The 22,768-nt window shown below is 32.2% G+C and overlaps 1 protein-coding gene across 1 annotated transcript in view; it reads right to left on the bottom strand.

The window, feature by feature from the left end:
* Nucleotides 1-6,116: 6,116 nt before the first annotated feature.
* LOC150100134 (uncharacterized) overlaps nucleotides 6,117-22,768 on the bottom strand; it is a 147,118-nt gene continuing 130,466 nt past the window's right edge. Inside the window, exon 11 of the mRNA XM_090402601.1 lies at nucleotides 6,117-21,706. Coding sequence (XP_090258727.1) covers nucleotides 21,632-21,706 — 75 coding nt within the window. The 3' untranslated portion in view covers nucleotides 6,117-21,631. The remainder of the gene's footprint in view (nucleotides 21,707-22,768) is intronic.

Below are 22,768 nucleotides of genomic sequence, written 5' to 3'. Positions count from 1 at the left end.
ATATCACTGAGAGCTTTTTATCATGAACATATATTTTTATTATGTTATATTATTGTCATCCTGGTTAGCCGAGTGGTTAGTGCATCCACACTCCCCTGCCAAAAGGCTGCGGGTTCGAATCCTGCCTTGGGCATGGATGTTTGTGGAAATACTAGAAGTGGTGGTGGACAATAGATGTCGCTGGAGTAGATGATGCAGTTGGTGAATGACGGATGTGGGAGCTTCAGTGGTGATGACGGAGAGTTGTAGAATAGGTGCCCTCCCTCGATGAGTCTTGGACTCCCTGAAGGTGTCAAATAACTTAAATTGTGGAATTGATGTTATTGGCTGTGTCCATTGCTTCAGTAGAAAGTAAATAGAATACTGTTCTTACATTTGCCATGGTGCAAAAAAAATCTTCCTAGAATTGCTAGATGCTACATTCTAGATAGCATCTAGCATTTCTAAACAATCCAATTAATAATGACCTCCTCCAGTCATAGACAGTTTTTACTTGTATGGGCTTTTCATCGATGGTGTTCTGCAGCTTACCCTATGACTGCAAAATCACATCTGTTGGTCAACATCTCTTTCTTTTCATTCATCCACCTCAATCTTATGGAACAGTACTCTTGTTTCCTAAGATCATAAGCTCCAGCTGTTCAAGAAATGTAGGCACAGATGTTCTCCAGTATATTTTCCATCCATTTATTCATTACTGGACATCATCAGATGGAGTATGGTGACTCAATTACTCAGTGTTGTCACTCCAGCCCTTGCTAGGTGGTCAAAGCATACAATAGGTATGCTTTTCTGGAGGATTCAACTCTCTGAAGATCAGAGAGTTGAAGTCTTTCAGTATATGATATCCTCAACAGCCATCTGTAACACATCTCAAAAACAACAACTCTTTTCCTATCAGACTTCTTTAGGTTCAAAGTCTTGTATCCACAAATCGCTGTTGGAAAAATAGCTACATCCAGAACCCTCAACTTTGTTCCTGTGGAGACAGATCCATCCTTCCAGATCTTAGACAAGTCCCTGACTGTTGGTTTCATCATTTCCTAATCTCCTTCTGATTTCTAAACATCAATTTTTCACCTTAATAATGGATCCCATATACTTAAACTTGCTTTCTCAATTCTTTCTCCATTAAGGTGCACTTGTTTCTCAGGAGCTTCCCTATATTTCCTTTTAGAATCATCTTTGTCTTGCTAGGCTTGAACTGAATTCCTCTGCTCTTACTGATCTCATTAACTTTTTCAAGGATGTGTCTTAGTTCTTCCTTATCATTACAAAGGAGTACTGTACCATCAGCATACCTCAGATTACTGATCAATCTGCCACCTATCTTAATTCCTGTCTTAAGCTCATCTAGTGCTACATATGTCCTCAGCACAGATATTAAACAGGCAAGGAGAAAGTAAGAATCCTTTTCCTAACCTGAAGTCAACCAGTTAATTCAACAACTGTTCTTATCATGGCTTTTTGCTCATTGTACAAGTCAGTTATTAACCGACCTGATGTGTTGAAGAAAACTCATTTCCCAAAGTTTCACATGCTGAACAGTCAAATTTTGAGTAATCTGTGTAACACATTACTATTGGGAGTCGAAAATTTTTTTTATACTCTTCTGTCTAAGGCAACAGATATGATCTCTGGTACCCTTACCTCTCCTAAAACCTTGTTCCTCAAGCAATGTCCTATTTAAATGATCTTTAATAAATTCCTGCTTGCATGAGAGATTAATCATTCAACAGTTCTTGCAATCCTTAGCTCCCTTCTTGTGTAGTAGTATGAAAACTGATTTCTTCCAGTTTCTAGGCCATGATCCTGTCTCCCATCTCTTGTAATCAATCTATGAAACACACTTATCCCAACATCGCCCCTGTGGTCTCAACTCTGCTGGGATTGCATCTGCACCAGAGGCCTTATTGTTGTTAAGCGGTTTAACAGCTCATTCAACCTCATGCCTAAGCGAAGGAAGTTTGAATCGAAATTTTCCTGGTGAGAGGGATCCTCCAAATTTTCCTTAACCTCTCTACAACACGGTTCTAGAGACTGTATATATGGAACTTTCAAGATTCAAGCCAGTAATGAGCAGTCTGGGTCTCCACATGCCCTGGAAAGAAAAAAAAAAAAAAATTATATATATATATATATATATAAGGGTTTAATGACTGTTACCGAGAGATAAAGAGATGACAAGATATATTTAAAAAAGATACTAGTTTCGTTACATGAACATCCTCAGGTATCACAATCAAAGAAGTATATAAAAAATTACAGAGACTTAAAATTGTACTAACAGAACAAGTATAAAAAAACAGTAGCGTGTTTGAAAAAAATGCAAGTATGAGTTCCAAACAAACGAATACTACGCGCTGTCGCGAGTGCGCCAGTACTGAACAGAAGCAACGTGTGCGTCAGAGAGATTGTAACTCAGGCTGTTGTTGATATGAGAGGAATCTAGAGAAATTTCCCTAGATTCAACAATCTTTCTTTCGAGTTCATCGTAGCACACATGGATGTTAGAAGTTTGAGTCCAGTTTACAATGTGCTGGCGGCCTTCGTCTGAGTTAGCTGAAAAGAGAACGTGGCTAGAGAGAGCGCTAGCTCTAGTCCTGTTATAGGAGATATAACTACGCTTCCAAAACTTCGTTCATTACTTAGCAAACATAAACATCTTCCTACTCAGTTTCCAGGAGTGTACAAGATTTTGTGTGATTGCGGAAAGCCATACTATGGACAGACTGCTCAATCCATCCTTCTACGTTTGGATGAACACCGTAGAGATATTTCCTATAACAGGACTAGAGCTAGCGCTCTCTCTAGCCACGTTCTCTTTTCAGCTAACTCAGACGAAGGCCGCCAGCACATTGTAAACTGGACTCAAACTTCTAACATCCATGTGTGCTACGATGAACTCGAAAGAAAGATTGTTGAATCCAGGGAAATTTCTCTAGATTCCTCTCATATCAACAACAGCCTGAGTTACAATCTCTCTGACGCACACGTTGCTTCTGTTCAGTACTGGCGCACTCGCGACAGCGCGTAGTATTCGTTTGTTTGGAACTCATACTTGCATTTTTTTCAAACACGCTACTGTCTTTTTATACTTGTTCTGTTAGTACAATTTTAAGTCTCTGTAATTTTTTATATACTTCTTTGATTGTGATACCTGAGGATGTTCATGTAACGAAACTAGTAGTATCTTTTTTAAATATATCTTGTCATCTTTTTATCTCTCGGTAACAGTCATTAAACCCTTTTTTTATATTCCGAAAATGTATTTTCGGAATATAAAAATGAATTTTGAAAATATATAAATATGTATGTATGTATACATATTTTAGTCAACTTTAGAGAGAGATCCTAAAGTTGACTATATTTGTCAGGTCACCTGGAGACCACATGCATTCCAAAAAAGCATCTCATGGGATACTGTATCAACAGCTTATTCTTCTTTGCTGTTGGTCAGAGATCTCAAAATCAATTGCAGGTAACATTATCAACTGATGGAAATGTAAGTGCCATCTCCTTCCTAGATAGATGTGAGTGCCATTTCACATATATAGGAAGTCCCAGAAAGCACTAGCAACCAAAGGTGGTATGGAACTTTCAGCAGTATCACAAGGAAACAGGAGTTCAGAGATATGTGGGATTCAGTTTAATAACAAGGGAGTCTCAAGAGTTCATGCTGTGAAGTACCATGGTTGATGTTTGGCTCATATGCAGCTTCCCTTCCAGAGAAACTGGGACTATCTACGTGCTAAAATGAATAAAAAACATGACTAGTCCATAGAAATTTAGAAATGATTGATATGGAGAAATGAGTCACTTTATACCTTTCCTAATCAGATGGTTAAATGTGAGTGTGGTAGATGACAGAAATACTTTGTGCAACTGTGAAGTGCAATGATCTCTAGTTCTTTCTCATGATATGGAAGCAATCATAGTATTAGTAGCTGGAAGAATAATTGAATCTGCTTCATGGATATGCAACTTTTGTATAATACAATGCTTCCTACATTGCAACTGTTATGGGACTGACCTGCATCACTTTCAACATGACATACACCATGTCAATCCCATTGATGCTATTGCAACATGGGTTAAGAAAATGGTATTATTTCTGGTTCCCCATGGAGCCAGGATGTTCATCATAGGAAGGCTATTGCTTAAATATTTAGAATGATAGAATGACAATCAAGCAACTAAGGCCATAAGAATGTATTGTATCTGTTAATCACATGCATTCTTCTAGTCAGTTTAGCTGGATAAAAAAAACAAGAGATCTTCTCTTCGAAACGAGAAATCCTGCTACCTTCACGAGACATCACAAGGGACTCCCAACTCTTAGAGTACAAAATACATTACATCTTCTCTGAAAATGTTCAGTGTTAGAATATTCGCTTTGGTAATGCATTTCTAGATGCATTTATTTTAAATAACTATAACAGGTCAAGAGTGGTGATATTAAAACTCACTTTACTTTCCACCTGATATAGCTAGCCATTTAGCCTGTCGAAAGGACAGCAACTAGTAAAGGCACATTGAAATCATTTAGCCATGTGGCAACAGAAGGCAAAAAGCATTGCAAAGTTCAGCCGATCAACACCTTAAGAGGAGTGGATGTTGGTATACATACAATCATAGATAGTAAGGTGCCATGGCCTTTATTCCCTGTGCGAAGGCTGATTCTAGACGATGCTAGAGCGAAGAGCCCAGCATTAAGTGATAGAATAGTAATTGATTATTTATAGAACCTCCGTAGCTCAGTCAGTATAGACTAAGCCCTTTGGTTCAATTCCCATCAGTGACGTGAAGAACCTTTATCTTGTCTCTTTTGACTAAAGGTGAGTTAGATGGTCTCATACTAAAGGTAGAGTTTTTTTTTTTTTTTTTTCACCTGGAAACTTTGGTTTCTCGTTCCCCGGAACAGGCAAACCAGCCCTGTGAACACACGTGGATTACAGTCATGAATATGCCCCAGCCATATGTCCAGTCCCTAGCCCAGATAAAATGGTGAACTGCTCTGTAAAAATCCTTTTGTGTGGATACATATATATATATCATATAGGATAACAGGTGGTGTAGTAGTCCCAGAAGACAAGCAGGATACCAGAGTTGTATCCTGCTTGTCTTCTGGGACTACTGTTTTTAAGTAGTACCAGAAGCATGTCTGACAGTCTTCAAGGTTTGAGAGATGTTCATTGCTGGTGATGCTAAATTGGAAAGAGCAATTTCAGGAAGTGCTGGTCTTACAAGATGATCTGAATAGGTTAGTACTTTTAATCAGATGAATGGGAGATGTTAGTTCAGCATTTCAAAGTGTAAAGTTATGTACTATGGACAGAGAAGATGGAAAGAGGTTTACTGTATTATTGCAGGAATTTTGCTCCAGAAGTTGGAGGAAACATGAGTGTTGATGGATAGAGAGCTGCAGTTCAGGAGCACACAAGCACTGCAAATGTGTAAAAATTACCCATAAAATTGCCCCACAATGCGAGGACATTGACAAGTAGAAATAATAAACTTTTCCTAGAGGACAAGCAGGATGCCAACATGTGGCATTCTGCTTGTCACCTTTCCCTTTCAAAATATTGTATCCCCATACACAACTCACTAACTCCTATTAGACAATTTAACCAGCTTGCATAGTCCTGATCTCAACAGCTGGAATCTCAAAAGCAAGCTGGAATTCCAGTTGTAGATCAGACCACTGCATCTAAGAACTGTAAAACTGGTGATCATGTGGATGGGGGGAGGGGATGAGTTGTAGTACCAAACTCATTATCAGACTGGTGTGTGGGTGGGGGAGGAGCATGTTTAGAAAGCTGGAAAACCATGATCAGGGTCAAAAGACCTACACACAAGAGAAGAGAAGCCTACTTAAGGCTTCTCTTCTCCGCAATAATTGTGTCAGACATCACGAACTATGCAAAATCAATATATAAAATACAATGTAGATAACTGTATGTCCCTACAGGTTTTTTTTATTATTTAATGCAGACCAAGCAATAATTCGACCATTAGGGATATGGTACTTTTATGGATAAATATACAAATTTCTTTAAGAATAGCAATTGTTAATTACTTCAACTGCCTTTATCCTAAGGAAAGATTCAGTTACAGTGATTAAAATACATTTATTTCCAAATCAATTCCTAAATTTATATACATAGAGACAAAATTCACATCATAATGTGCTGGTTACAGAAGCATCCTGTAAATCAGTTACAATTTGGTTCAGTTCCTCTTGATTTAATAAACCCTCCATTATGAAATCAGCATTATTAGTTTACAAACAAAAGCAGAGTATTTAATTTTGAAATCATTACTTATGTCAAACTTTCAAAAAGAAATGTAAAGAGCATTTCTTGTAGTGATATCACCTAGTACAGAAGGTATTCAATTAATTCAAAAAGTTGAGATAAGGGAAAATGCATAGCTTGAAATCTTGAATTACTATATGTACAGACCAAAAAAAAAAAAAATCCACAAATACTACTGGTATCTAAAGAGATTTCCAATTTTTTATGTTCTAGTATGTGCATCTGCTGTGTATAAAAATAGAGTGTACAGGTTTGGTCCAATGGAAATTGCCATTTAATTCATTTCTTGGATTAGCAAAAAAAAGGCAATTTGCAGGTTAATACATGTTTTGTATTACGTTATCAAACTAAGAGTGTATTTCACAGAAATGAAATAAAATTATTCACGTTTAATTATATACAAAACTATAACACTTGAAAAATGAGAAATGTAACTACCTCCAAATTGTCACCGGTTACCTATGCATACAATTAATTTATAATCCAGCTCTCCCTGAAAGGGCAAATTTTCTTGGTTAGACTTTGCTCCAACAACCCCCTTCCCCCCAAACAAAAAGCTATTAATATCTTTGCTAGCAAATCATATGTCTATACAGGGTGGTTCAAAATTCCACGTACAAACTTTGAGGAGAGGTAGAGAACATCAAAATCAACCATATTCACATAGGAAAGCATGACCAGAAACGCCACCCAAAAGTGATAGGTAAACCTGAAGCACTGGCGAACTATACTGTTCGCCAGTGCTCCAGGTGAGCAATTGGGGCTTCCTCATTCAAGCTTTCTCGACATTGTACGAAGAACATGCATCGTTTTACAAATGCAGAGATGGCAGACATGCACCTCATTTACCATATTATGCATCCAACTATTATTGAACTGTTCAGTTACGCCTAATAAAGTTTTTTTACACTACTTACTGCCTTGTGTTATTTCTGTATCTTTGTGTCCCTGTTAGTACCTTCTGGTCATGTGTTTCCAGTCATGCTTTCCTATGTGAATATGGTTGATTTTGATGTTCTCTACCTTCCCTCAAAGTTTGTACTTGGAATTTTGAACCACCCTGTATACTGATGACATTCTGGAGGAAAATATATTTATGGAATGCTGTTCAGATTATGTGTAGTTTGTAAATCAAAATTCAAGAATGTCCATTAGAAATTAAATTACACATGAATTAAAAGCATTTTAGGAATAAATTTATTATAAAGTAAAGAACCAAATTTAAATAGAAACATTCTTTAGAAAAAGAAAAAAAAAAAGAAATAAATAGTTTCATTAAAGTATACATCTTCTGAACCAGCATTCTATACAATTGACAGCAGAAAAAAAAGTCACCTTAATTAGATGGGATGGGAAGCACCATGAAGCTATATACATCAAGTAATCACACTACATACAGTTCACAAACTATACTGTCTACAGTGATATAAATTGCTATACACTTTAACTCTAATGAGTATAATCGGCTTAAATGAACTTGACTACATGGTGCAAATATATGAAGCATAACAATAAAATATATACAACAAAAGGAAAAGAGTAGAGCTCGGGAAAAATAGTTTACCTACACCTCAAAAATGCATGATAAACTGGAGAATAGTGGTCGTGCAAAACTTTGCAATAATTTTCTAAGTGAAAAACTAATGCCTTTCATAAAAAGTCCAGTAATGAATTAGCTTAGTAAGCTAATGTCTTGGAAGGCCACCTTGCATCTATAATATACATATATAAGTGAATAACTATTTACATGAACATAACCACCAATTAAAAAATACATATACACACATTTAGAGAATTTCTGTGCTACCTATATAACAGTCACTATACATATAATTTTTTCTTATCTCTGAGTCACTAAGGTTTAACAATAAAGACAAGTTACAAATGAGCATAACATAAGAGAAAAGACATTTATTTAATGCAAGATGTAAAACCTTACTGCTAAATATCTAAGGGAAGTACAGAGTATATGAACAATAGTACAATTTTATACTGTAGGAAAATTCAAAAGCCAATTGGTAAAATTCTCGGACAATTAATCCAAGATATTAAATTTATTTTATTCATCCATCAGCATTTTAATGTGACACAATCATCGTGACCCATTTATGGCCCCTTGTGATAAGTCAGTTTACTGATAAGTGGAATATTCAAAAGCTTATTCAAAATTTCAATACGAGTTGTACCAACATTTATGGTATACCACATGTGTACTGAAAAGAATAAAGAATTATTACTTAAACAGCACATATAATTTAATTCTATCGTCACTATAAATACAATAATTACAACAGCACTTCTAAGTTCAAAACTGATCTTTGCCTAACTTTCTATCATCTATAGTGCATTTAGATTTTATCATTAAAAATCTGAAAATATTACATTGACTGGATTTTTTTTTGAGCTCCTGTTCATTTCTCTAAAAAGCTGGCATCCTCAACTTTTCTAAAGAGGAATAAACAAAAGTCTAAAAGGGGCAGGAATGGGAGGTATTAAAGTTTCACATAAAAATTTAATCTTGCTATGAAAAAGCAGATAAATATATCTTTTACTTATACTTAACTACTAATCCCATGTTTCACTCAGGGATCCTTTTTTTTTTTTAATGAACAAATGAATAAATATTGTTAAAGATAATGGTGAGCAGTCGCACTTTTTTTACCTCTTATTGTGGGTGGGTGTGTATATATGGTACTCGCATATAAGATATCCATGTAATAAAACAGCAAAATTTATTACACCTTAATAAACATAAGTTTATTATTTTAAACAAAAGTTCATGATGCATTGCTAAAATTTATATGCAAAAATAATGCACTTAAGACAAAGGTTGAGATTATTAATAACTAAGCAAAATATAAATGGGAAAAGGAAATTTTACTTAATGCAATTCACCTGGAGTTGTGATAGAAACAAATAAGATGTGATAAGTGAAAAAAATGCTACAACCACTGTCAAATTAAAAAGTTGTATATAACAAAAACACATAACTGTGAGTTAATATATGTTATATGAATTAAATGTTAATATAATAAACAGAAAGGCTGCCACATATAAAATCAAATACAATAAAATCAAAAACAGAATGTTGCATAATCCTCTACCTTAATTTCCTAATCATATATATATGGCAGCCTTCTGTTTATTCTATTTCTAAATATGTTCAACTCTCACTTGCATAGCATTAACTTTCTGTAAAGTGCTTTTTTTTCTCTTTTAATGTTGCATGATGATTAGCATTCATTATTGAGACTGCCACCATGTTATGCGTAATAACTTTAAATAATACTTTTAAAGGGATTATGTGAACCCCCCCCCCCAACGTGCATAAACTTCAGTAAATTAATTTTGCAATAATTTAAATTGTAATGTAACTTACCAATAATACAAAAGACACAAATTACAACTAAATGTTCTAGGAGTTACATAGTAAGAAATTTACTTGTAATTTTTTAAAAAAATGATTTGTTACCATATTTATAAAGAGAAAACAAGATGCTACTTGGTAGTCAGGAATCCATGTTTCTCGACACTTAAAACCAAAATTTCAATCTCCCAGTGAAATCAACTTAACAAAAGCTGTAGCTAAGAGAGAATGCAAACTTAAATTTTTCATATTTAAATATTCAACTATAATAAGTATCAGATAAAAACATGTTGCAAAGTATTGAAATATTTTTGATGCTAAGAGACCTTTTCTGAAAAGCTTTAGTCACTGGGGGAAAAAAACCTCCACATATCAATGCATATTTATTAAAAGGCAAGCTACTCAATATTTAAAAACATGGTCATAGACACTGACTGTTTTTAATTTTTTGTATTTATGTTATTGAGATTTATCTTACTGAATTTTAAATATTTTTAAAAGTTAAAAATAAAAAATAAAGGTGGTTAATTCTCTGATCTATTGTGTTTCAGTTGTTTGTTTAGGATTGTCCAAAGGCAACTAAGGCATCAAGACGAATGTATTCAGTCTGATTAATGTATGGGTTCTCCAGTCAGTTTACTTGTTTTAGGGGAGAGAGAGAGAAACCCTGCCACTTATGACCTCCAAGCTCACCTTAAGTTAAAAAGTCCTCATAAATGTTCCCTGTTACATTATTAAATCTAGGACTTTGCAACCAAACAATACATTCTCATGATTATGCTGCAGAGGTACTTATTTGTTTTGGACAATTTAAATGTTCATTTTTAGATTTAAGTTCTTTCAGTAAGTTTAATAATTAGAAATAAAGAATCTCAATGATGAATATGCTGTAGCAAAATTGACTAATCATATAAATTCCAAGTTTAATATATCAATATCTTCTTAAATCTCTCCTCTGAATACGAGAGTTTTATCAAAATGACTGCAATAACAAAGAGAACACAAGTGAATTTTTTAAAAGACTTATTCTACATTACTAAACTATAATCCCTCTCCCCCTTCTTACTCAAAAGTGTCCATAACAAAAGAATGGCACCCAAAAAACATAACGGCACTATGACTAACAATTTAGTAATATGGAATACTAATTCCATACTGAAAAGAATACTAATTTTTAGATTTCTTTCTCACAATTATTATTCCCAACTCTGCAATAGAAAATTCATAAATTCTATATATCAACATTTAAAGTCATTTATCAACAATTATGAACTCTATAATTTTTTTTAAAGTTATTTAAATATATCTGCTTTGCATTTTTAGACAAGAAAAATGTAAGCAAAGTTATAGTAAAAAACGTTTTACTACAGTACAAACAGGAATTTTACTGCTATATAACAGCAGTATAAATTTTATTTCTATGTAGTGATATCTTTATGCTTAACCTGTAGTAAGGAGAGGAATATGAGGAACAAACTGCGCATTTGAGGTATATAATAAATTTCTAAAAAGAAATATAAACTGTCTATAGCTGAGTTATAAATCACAGGTATTATTAAGGCATATTATGTATTGGGAAGGAGAATTTATGAAGGAGAAATTTGCTGTTTTGCTTTCCATCATATTTGGTCATCAATTAAAACTTCAAATCTACATCGCAATCAAATTCAGAAATAGCATATATATATATATATATATATATATATACATACACACACACCAGGCTTATACAAAAAATCTGCACAAAACACAAATGCATAATAAGTGATATTAAAAATGCTTATTATATTTTCATATCACTTAAGTTTTATCGTAAACTATCATTTGCATTTTAGTATGGTGCCAAATCATTACCAATCAGTCAGAATCACAAAAATCATTTTGAACCACATAACACTACCTGCATCATGGTTTGTTTTAATCAATAACAGAATACACAACAAAGTAACATTTATCTGTTTATATAGAATCTCCCAAAAGTTTTAATATTATTTATTAATATACTAATTTCTAGCACACGGCAGCCGTTTTTAAATTGGTAAACTGATTGTTGTATGTAGCTTGTATTCCTGTTCTTTGATTTGCTTGTTTCTATGCACTGATGATGGTACAAAATATCTGTACTTTCATTTCATTAAAGTTACTGTGGTTATTATGTAATTTGTTCTATAGAAATACTTTTTCTGTTTACTATAATAACTTCTGTGATGAATCTGATATCAAATGGAAGTTGAGAACTGCCCGAATCTTCATGCTCAATTTAAATGTTTCAGAGAACCAAAATGAGTTAAAATGGTTCACAAGAACAAGCTTCATCACATCCCCCCCCCCCCTACTTTCACATATAAAAAAAAAATTTTTTTTTAAAAAATGTACTTGCAATTTCTAAGGCAAAACAGCAAATTTTCTATCCAACACTAAGCTTAAGTGAAGCTTATGTAAACATACTGAAATCTCTCATATGGAAGATGCAAAGAAAGACACTTGATCAGGAATAACTAACTTTTGTGGTATGCTCTAGAACAGGGGTCAGCAAACTACAGCCTGTGCCAGATCCAGCCCACTATATATGGTCAACAAGCTAAGATTGATTTTATTTTAAATGTATTTCATGACAGAATCATGAAATTGCCGTTTCAGTATCCATACAGTTGTGTTAATGTGACGTAGCCATGCCCACTCATTTGTGTATTATCTATGGCAGCTTTCACTCTGCATGTGTAGTTGTGGCAGTGGTTACATGTACTCTCATTGCCATTCACTGCCACTGATACCACACACACACACACACACAGTGCTAACTTGACAGTGTTTTTGAGTGCCAGCATTTCTTAGTTGTATATATCATGAGTTTATTAGCAATTATTTGTGTATATATATATATATATATATATATATATATATATACACAAATTCAGTAGCTTGAAAGTTTTTGGGGAAGGATTCTCTTTTTAGTTGGCATTAGGCACCATCATGTCAAAACAGATCCACCTATCTGATGACCATTTGTAAATCAATTTTAATGATTGGGAACACTTCAAATTTGAACTACAATTTAACATAATTATGTCTCAAAAAAAAAAAAATCCATACTTCTCATTAATTTCCCTAAATGTTTGCACACAATTATATTCTGTACTTTAATAAAAATATTGTGTAAATTTTGGTTTCTATCCTATATATATGATATCCTCTATTTTACCTCTTGGATCTGTGAAGCATAAAATATTTACTATCCAGTCCTTAGAAAAAGTTTGCCAACCCCTGCTTACAGTGTCTTGATAATGGGACAAATATTCTCTTTAGAAAAGCACAATGCTCACACATGGCATCAATTTACTATAGGTTCTGTAACCTCCCATGTGTGAGTGATATATTTTAAAATGTATTTACATAATAATGCATTATTATGTAAATTTTTCTTTCAAAAAACTCAATTTTTAAAATTTATGATAACAGTCATCATGCAAAGGTAACATATCAAAACATTAACTCCAGCAACACGTGTCGTGTTATTTAGTAACACAGTTGTTACAAATGAGAATAACACTAAGATAACTGAAATCGCATCTTATCTTCTTCACATAGTATTTGAAGTTATCAATATATTAAAATTTTATCAAAACTGAAGCTTATACAAAATGCAATGTACACTATAAATACAGCATCTACTGTACAGATTTATATTTTATATGATTAATAAAAAATACTAGCAAACAGGATATCTATATTTCTTTTTCAGACATTTTCATTCACTATAAATATTGAAATTTTTGCAGATAACATTAAGAAAATACATAATTTTTTAATGATTTTTAATAATTTCGGTGAATTCCAAAATGGCTATGAACATCAAGTGTTAGAAATATACAAAGTTTTTCATTAAATTTAGTGAACATGGAAGGCCCTCCCTGAAGTGAAACTGCCAAAATTCACAATTTGATTTTTTTTTTTTTCTGTAGTTAAATTAAACCTACCATTTGTGAATATTTCTTACTAATACTATATAGCTGAGGGAATTAGGGAATTACAAGATCATCAACATACATTTTATCACTCTAGCACATAATATCTAACTGCTCAGTTCTTTTCTAAATATGAAACACTAAAGCTAAACTTTTGCAGTTTTACTGTTTTCAAAGTTACCAAAAGATAAAAAGTTATTAAACTTCAACTACATGAAAAAGGCACAAGACAAGGCAACCACTTAGTGCATTTGCAAGTCTTCTGCAATGTTATTGGTTGTCAGGGATCATCAAGTTACATTCTAAGGTGATCCTATAAAACCGGTAATTGAATATTTTTGATATGTTATCCTACATCCTAACATTCTTTTTCCTCAGATGCACTCCTAAAGAAATCTAAAGGCTAAGGCACATAAGAAATGAACATACACTTTTATATAAACAGTATAATGGGTACACAAAATAATAGCTGACCAAAATTTAGTATTTTGTGATTAAAAACCCAATTTCCTCTACTTGAACTAGGAATTTTAGAACTAGCAAAGAGCAATGGTTAAAGGCACAAATTCTGAATAAGATAAATGTTTATTACAGCACTGAATGGTACTATATATAAATAATTTAATACAAAATTTTTCATTGAGTACAGATAAATAATTGTACTCAATGAAAAATGATAAAAATCTTAGTTATTTTAAGTATAAAATACTTAAAAATAACATGTATCTCTATGCTAAGATTCAAGAAAAACTAAGGGAAAGACACTTATTGCATATTGATATTTCAAAAATGCTACCAGATACTTTGACAGGATCCTATGAAAGAAAATCTAGCATCAGTTTTCAAATTGTATGCATTCAAAAGCCATAAAAACTTTTAGCAGTGTATACAAAAATTGGCAATAGGAAATTTGAGATCGTTGAAAGCATGCTCTAGCCAAATAATTAGATGATTCAAACCATCTGATGCAGAAGGCAAGATTACAAAAGATGCGCTCGAGTAGCATGCATGGCAGTGCAATGCATGGAGCAAAGAACAGAAATTTGCAGGAATCAACAAGCTTTTTTAACAATCAAAGCAGATAGTCACTACATCCTTATGGATATCCCCTCCCATCAGAAACCATGTTCCTCAACTGTTATCAGTGCTAAATTATAACCAATTAATTATTTATAAACTGTAAATACACAATTAATATATTATTAGGTGCATGAATAGATTGACATCTTATCAAGCAGCTTTTCTGATCACATCAACACTGATAATTAGCTGACCATCTCTAGTACCTAGTGGTAGAAGAAATTTCATCCTGCACGGTATGGTGATAAACACTACTTAAACTTACAAAAATCACTTTTATAGACGTGTTCAGCCTTCATATGATCATGAATAGATGCTGACTGTAGTTGGATATTTATATTGCTATTTGCTATGGTCTTTCTTGTATAAGATCCTGACAATGACATTAAATTTACTTTCAATGAAAAATGTCAGTACATGGTATCATTTTTCTGGAACATTCTGTAGTAATGCAAACACTTCAGTATTTCAGCTGTTTACTCGTAATGTAATAGTATTTATATTAATGATGCAGTATTGAACAAACAATATTCTGCACAGATCACAGATAAATTGAGTTATACCAAGCTGATTTCAGAACTGAATTTATTTTTATTCTTTTTTAATGAAATAAAAATGAACTTCTCTACTTCAAAATGGTTTAATAGAATAAATCCAGAAACAGTATTTCACAATATTCTGTAATTCCTAGAATACTAACCAAATTAATTTTGATAAAAAATCAGATTTGATAGGTCATATTACATAGTGCCAAAAGTCAATGCAGTACACAAGGCAAAACATGATGGAAAAAATAATAATAATATTGCCTTAATCAGGGTCAAAGCATTACCAGAATTACCTACACAGAACATCATCTCTAAATAACTGATTCAATAATCAAAAAGAATGATAACAGATACAGCAACTTCTTTTAAAAAATTCTCAGTATATATAAGTATTATAATGGAAGTACAATAAAGTCCTGTCTTATTTACCTAATAACTGAAAAATAATAACAGTTGCAATGTGAACTGTTAAAGAGATGCCAGGTAACTTTGAGGTGTGGCCTCCCTTGATGAGTCTAAGGACTCCATGGAGTAGTCCATAATAATAATATTCCAGACAATAATCTCTAGTAGATTATTTTTAATGGATTGAAATACAAAGTATCCCTAAAAAAACAGTTTAGCATTTAAATTATGAGCTTCCAACAGCTAACTGAGTGTTCCTTTAGAAAAGGTCAAGGAAACTGGTGAAATAAAATTCATGTGAGAATATGAGCATCTTCATCATTTTCCCATACGTTTCAGAATACAAAACATGTAACTATTTTATTAGCAATTATTACAAATGTCCTCATTTTTTTTAATTTAGAAATTCAAATTTTATTAATATTATCATTTGTACGATAGTTTTAATATAAGCAAAATTTAAAAAATAAGAGGAAAATCCTTCTGCCAGTGATAATAACAACACATGCAAATCAATTTTGAATGGATGTTTATTAAAAAAAAAATCTGTGGCTAGATTGTTTAAATGGCAAAAAAGACTGTTTCCAAATCCAGTTTGGAATGAGAATTTAGTAGGGCCTTTTTCAGTCAAGTCTAAGATAGCTGGTCTTAGGTGACAAACTGGCAAAAGAATGCATGTCACTGACACTATGGATTGCTGTTACGAGATTTCCAGTGACCTATTTAGCTTTCAGCAATCTAGTAACTTATACATTTTTTCTAATAATGATGTTATTCATTAGTAGGGGAAAAAATAAGAAAATGGAAAAGATGGACCTGGAGATTTCTTTTATAACAAAATTAAGACTAAATATATTTAACTGTGTAAACAAAGAAAACTGTGTAAACTGTGAAAAAACAGATCATCAGATAGATAAAATAAAAAAATGGAAAAGATGGACTGGGAGATTCTTTTATAACAAAATTAAGACTAAATATATTTAACTGTGTAAACATTATCGACATCATATTTAAAGCCTATTTAGAGTTTTAGCAATTAAAAAATAAATAAAAATAAGGAAGCTGAGCATATTTACATAAAACAAATAATTTTCAAGGTGTCTTAACTTGAATGGTGTTCCTTATGTTCCCCTAACTTTCAAAACCTATAGGTTTTGTTAGAATAACTGAAGTTCAGAATTCTTAATTAACCACACAATCTGTCATGTTGTGTATAGACATCAAGCAAAACATACATGCAAAGTGTATCATTGAAATAACATGGATATGAAGCTTAAGACTGTTGACATTTCATCCACCACAGTCAGCTGGTGGGTTAAATAGCAAGTCTATAAATGCTCAATTTCTCCACCATCATGAATCAGAACAGGAATATAACATAGCAATGTAAAAGCATTTTGAGAGCATGCATTTTTTTTCATTCAAAATTATATGGGGAGGGATGGGGGCAGAATGGATTATGTATGCAAGAGCTTAAATGATCAAATTTTAAGTAGCAGTCAGTAAAAATACTGGTTGGTGTCACTGGAATTTTATTAATGCTCATATATTTCAGTAAAATGAAAACACAAATGAAGAATCTATACTGCCCTTTGTAATACTGTTTACATACTACTGACCAAAGATCGTTGTATTGTTTACTTACTACTGACCAAAGATTTTTATACAATCCCAAATACTGAATTGAAGGAGAGAGAGAGAGAGGCAGAAATGTTAAGTGATAGAAGGAGAGGATGAGAGGATTCTCTTAAAAGGATTTAGATTTCATCTGGGAGCATCCAACAATGGATTGGGTAGGAGGACAAAAGACAGTTGGGCTGAAGATAGAGAGCATTCAGAATGAGTAGGTTGCATGATTTGTTTGTGAATTCCTTTAGATAAGAAATGAATTTCATCATCCAATTAAATTGCAACTCCACTTACAGGAGACCTGAAATGGCTTGAAAAAAAATTATGTTTTGTATACAGAACAAGGTTTCTGAATTATGTAAAAATAAAAAGTTAAATAAAGAAAATCCATACCCCAACATGATACTAATGTACTATAGATTTACAAATCTTTTGTGAGTGGGAGTCATATATATATATTTAAAAAAAAAGTATGGTTTTTTTTTTTTTTTTTTTTTTTTTTTTTTTTTTTTTTATGGTGGGGAAAAGAACACTCAAACAACTTTGATATTCCTTGTTTATTCTGTTTCATTGAAGAACTTTCTAGCTGATTTATGAAATATAAAGTAATTTAATGAAAGTTCTAGCATCAATCTAAAGCTGACTGCTTTTCCAAGGCTACTAAATGAAATAACAAGTCTGCTCTTGAAAGTATTCTGGCAAAGGCTTCTTCAACAATATGTTCCAAAGTAAAATAAAAAAAATAATAAATAGTAAATTAAGATTAAATATTAATCAATGGTATGCAATGACCATAATTCCATAGAGAGTATAATCTATCTTCTTTCTTTGCATATTATAGCATTTAATATTTTCATAACCTAAGACTAAATCAAATATTTCACTGATCTCAATGATGTCAATAGCAGATTAAAAAAAATAAAAAATTCCTATTCTGTCTTACCTATTGTTTCTAGTTATCTAATTGTCTTAGCTAAAGTTTCTGGATCTATGCACTTAGAGAAATTTATAGGAAAAAATGGTATCCTGGTATCTTGTATGATAAAATCAGTTTTTTTTTAAAGAAGTTCATTACACATGAACACCTTTAAATCAAGATATAACAAAAGTATTTCATATAATTTATCATTAACACATCAAATATTGCAACATTTATCATCAAAATGGGTTTAATCTTTAAAAAATTAATAAATAAAATATGATTTCTTCATTTTACAGAAAATTATTTAAATATAGGAAATTTCATTTGTTTATCACTCTGTACATAAAAATCAGTACAAAAGCAGTAAAAATAACAGATACTTAGTGAACAGATCTGGAATTTATGAACATTATTTAAAAACAATGTATTTTGAGCTAAATGTACATACACAACTACTTGAAGTCTGAAAGATACAACATGGTCCAACTACAGAACTATGGAAGCAACCAACACAGCTACTTTTCCTGGTATAATTGATCCCTTTGCAAAGTTTTTAATACCATGGACCCCTTAACATAAGACTAATTTTCAATCAAGAATGCCATGTGTTTTACCACTGAAATCATGAATTTAAAGAATGTCATACATCAGAAAATGAAGTTTTCCTCTTAAAAGATTCTAAAATATAGACAAATTGGTTTGAAAACGTAAGAGGTATCCATTCAATACTTATGATATATTAGAGTACATAATTACAAAATAAAAGCAAAAAAAAAAAAAAAATGTGAATGTGATCATAAAAGAATAAGAATAAAATACTACAGATGCTACAAAAAAAAAAAAGTGATTTATCCTAAACTGATCAAAAATGACACCTTTAACCAATTAGTCTTAAGAGCTAAATCATTGCAAATATCACCAAAGTCTCTCTTTCTCCATTTATAACTGTTATAAATATTTATTACTGTGCTGTCAAAAAAGAGTTAATGGCATTAGAGGAAAACTATATTATATGTAAGGTATTAGATTAAAAAGGAATTTCACAGTCACAAATGTATAAGTAGAGCTCATATGAGCTATGGTCATTGAAACAGAATGGGAGATAAACGATTAAAACAGGTACTCAAGTAAAAAAAAAAAGGAAAGGTCCAGAGAAAGACTTGATGCGATCAAGACTGATGACAGATTCAATCAGAAACCTATGCAATACATTTTGGAAAAAGCCTGATAAAGAAGTTTAACTGTATTGAATATCATGACAGCCAGTACATCACTTGAGAGCACATTTCAGAAAATGATTTCAAGATATACAAGTGAAATGCAAAAATGGGACATTTTTATAATTCCGATTCAATAAACAGTGCTAGACTTGCAAAGAGCAGCTCAAATGTTGGAAGAAATATCAAAACCGAAAACAGTATTTATGTTACAAACACAGAATTTCTCAAGATTAGTAATTACTCTTATGTGATATTTACTATCATCACATTACTATGAAATGATTGGGATTTCAAAAATTCCATTGTCACATTTCAAGAGTTCAAATGTTCACTGTTATTCAGATCAATTCTGCATCCAGTGCAAAAACATGAATGGTGCAATAAAACATCTAAAAACATTTTAGACTTTTTTATGACTATCAAAAGCTGTTAAGTCAGACTAACACTATTTTCTAATGCTAAGGTTCAAAAATGCTCTTGCTTTAAAATTCAGCTAATCTTGTAGTGCTTGTATGTCACCAAATCTAAGTGGGAGACTGACCTATAGCTGAATTTTTCAGTTGTGGTTCAGCTACTTTTAAGAATAAAAGTAGCTGAACCACTCAAATTCTTACCATTTACTACAAGCATACTTCAGAATTTATACAGAGGGATTCCAATACATGATGTATGATTGTATTAATACTATGAATTCTTGGAGAACAAAAGCAGGCTAGAATGCAATTTACTGAGTGAGAAAAACTTAAAACAGATCAGCGGTTTCTTGATATAAAAAAAAATAGTATTACAAAATTAATTATTTTATCTAAGCTATACAAAAAGACCATCAAAAATTATTTTCTGTGTTCTATTGAAACAAAAGTATAAACAGTATTTTAAATTTTAAAAACTAACTTGCTTCACTAAGTTACAAAATCAAGCCACCAGAAGCTTGATGGTTGAAAAAAAAAATTTCACATTACTTGTGACAATTTTATGCATCCCAAATGAAAATTTAATTAAATAAGAATTTTCTTTACAATTTCAAATCACTACTTCAAAGTAATTGTTGGAAGAATTCATAAGCTATAACTCAGATGGCAAGCAAATATAAAATTTGCTTGAATGGAGTTGAGGAATGCATGGATATTTGTAATTATTTATCTATATGAAGATTCTTTAATATCAAATATACAAGTAAAATTATGTATATGTTTTAAACATGTAAGTCTACTATTAGGGATTCAAAAATAACATTCTCTATGACAGGCAACTCAAAGCAATGAAATTTTTCATATTTACATAAAGCAGAACAATAATGAAAGCTCTTAATTACCATACTTGGTCAACATTAAATTAATATGCAGAATTTGCAAGTAAGATCAATTTACACTGCAGTTTAGCAGAAATAATAGATTCAGATATAAAGTAATATTAACTATTTACATACTACAAGTCCCAATTTTTCATTTTTCTAATAAAATACAAATATTATAATGAAAAAAAAAAACAGTAGAGTAGTGATAAATGGCATATATAAATATGCTCTTAAGATTTATATGCAACTATTTCAGGCACAGCTATGAAAACTATATACATATGCATAAGTAGTGAAAATTTTCCTATTCTGAAACATTTCTTACATATTAACATTCTTAATATCTACACAAAACAAGCAAGAAATATACTAAATGTCTTGTTAACATCTTAACTTCCTCCAAATTTCACCATAACTCTAATTATAAAAAAAAATTTTTTTTTTTAATTATCAGATTTTAGGCTCCCATTAAAAATAAAAAATTTAAAAAACATGAAACTTTTTTCAAGTGTTCTGCATATACAAATGAGATATTTTCATAAAATATCAAATTGCACACAGTCAAATGGACTCCACACATTAAATAAGCTTCAATATTTAAACAATTAATGTTATATTAAAATGAAATCTTTCCTACATTGTGGTAGGAAATTCAATTCTGAGGTATATACAATAATCTGAAGTCTTCCATACATCTAAGTTTGGATACACCTGAGATGTATTTCTTAATACAGTTTACAGTGTCTTTTCCTCTGAGAACTGTAAGAATATATTCACATTCAGTTGCATTTAGTCCATAGGAATATGTACCAATAAACACATGCTATCACAAACTGCTACCTGAAAGACATTTTTTTCTTCTTTTTCTCCCCCCCCCCCCCTTAAGATGCATGAATCTTCTGGAAATAGCTCACGCGATCCAACACTTTTGAAGATTTTGGTGGTTTGGCAGGCGCCTAAAATAGAAATATTTATATGTTAATGAAATGTCTTCAACACACTTCTAAAATTAGAGAATAAATAACTGCAGTAAGTTAAATATGCTGTATGGAAATTATATATTTAATATAAATGCCATACTGAAATCCCAATTTCAATAATAAATGAAGTAAAAAAAAAACAAAAAAAAAACACATAGCCAGAAGGATAATAAAGACCCATGGCTGTTTTATAAGCCAAGTAATTTTATTGCCATCCAGGTCAGGCATATCCACTCTCAAACCAACAGGCTGTTCAAAACCCACCACGAGCATGGATGCGTTTGTCTTTAGATAGTAGATGAATTTCATTGCCAGGTATGAGACCACAACCCAGCTTATTTAAGGCTGGAAGTGGACTGAAAAAGTTTCATGTCCAGACACTAGAACAGGATATCCAGACCAGGCTATAAAAAAATATATATACAGGGTGTTCGGGATAAATTTGACAGTTTCGTAAGGAAAAAGAAAATCTTCTTTGTATCTATTAAATTTAATGAATTGACAAAAAAACATTACAGGCAGAGTTAATTACAATACTATCAACAAGATTTACTCAAAATCATCACCATTAGCATCGATCACAGCTTCAATTCTGCTTCGGAACCTCGAACAAGCTGATGCTACAGTCTCCCTGGGAAGGGCCGCAAAAACTTTTAATTTTATCCATTAACTGGGCTTTTGTATTACTGGAAGTGCGATTGGTGTCTTTTTCAACTGCGCCCCATACAAAATAATCCATGGGGTTAAGGTCTGGGGAGTTTGGAGGCCAAACATTTGGACTGGTGAAGTACTAGAAATTTTCAGACAACCATTTTTGACTTTTCCCAGAGGTGTGGCAAGGGGCCGAATCCTGCTGCCATACATACGGCCTACCATTGGCTACCCTTGTTATCCAGGGCTTGACTACAGTTAGCAACTCCACGAACAAAGCCCGAATTCCAATGCCAGGGTTCTTCAACACCTGTTCCTGCAGATTTGCGAGGAATTCTGCTGTACGAACGCAATCAGATTGTCTGCTAGGGATCTTTCTTCTTGCTA

The sequence above is a fragment of the Typopeltis vanoorti genome, chromosome 13 (assembly GCF_054136105.1).
Source record: "Typopeltis vanoorti isolate ZY-2024b chromosome 13, IOZ_Tvanoo_1.0, whole genome shotgun sequence".
NCBI classification, from domain to species: domain Eukaryota; kingdom Metazoa; phylum Arthropoda; class Arachnida; order Uropygi; family Thelyphonidae; genus Typopeltis; species Typopeltis vanoorti.
Note: the sequence above shows the minus strand (reverse complement) of the source record. Positions and strands in the feature narration are given on the sequence as shown.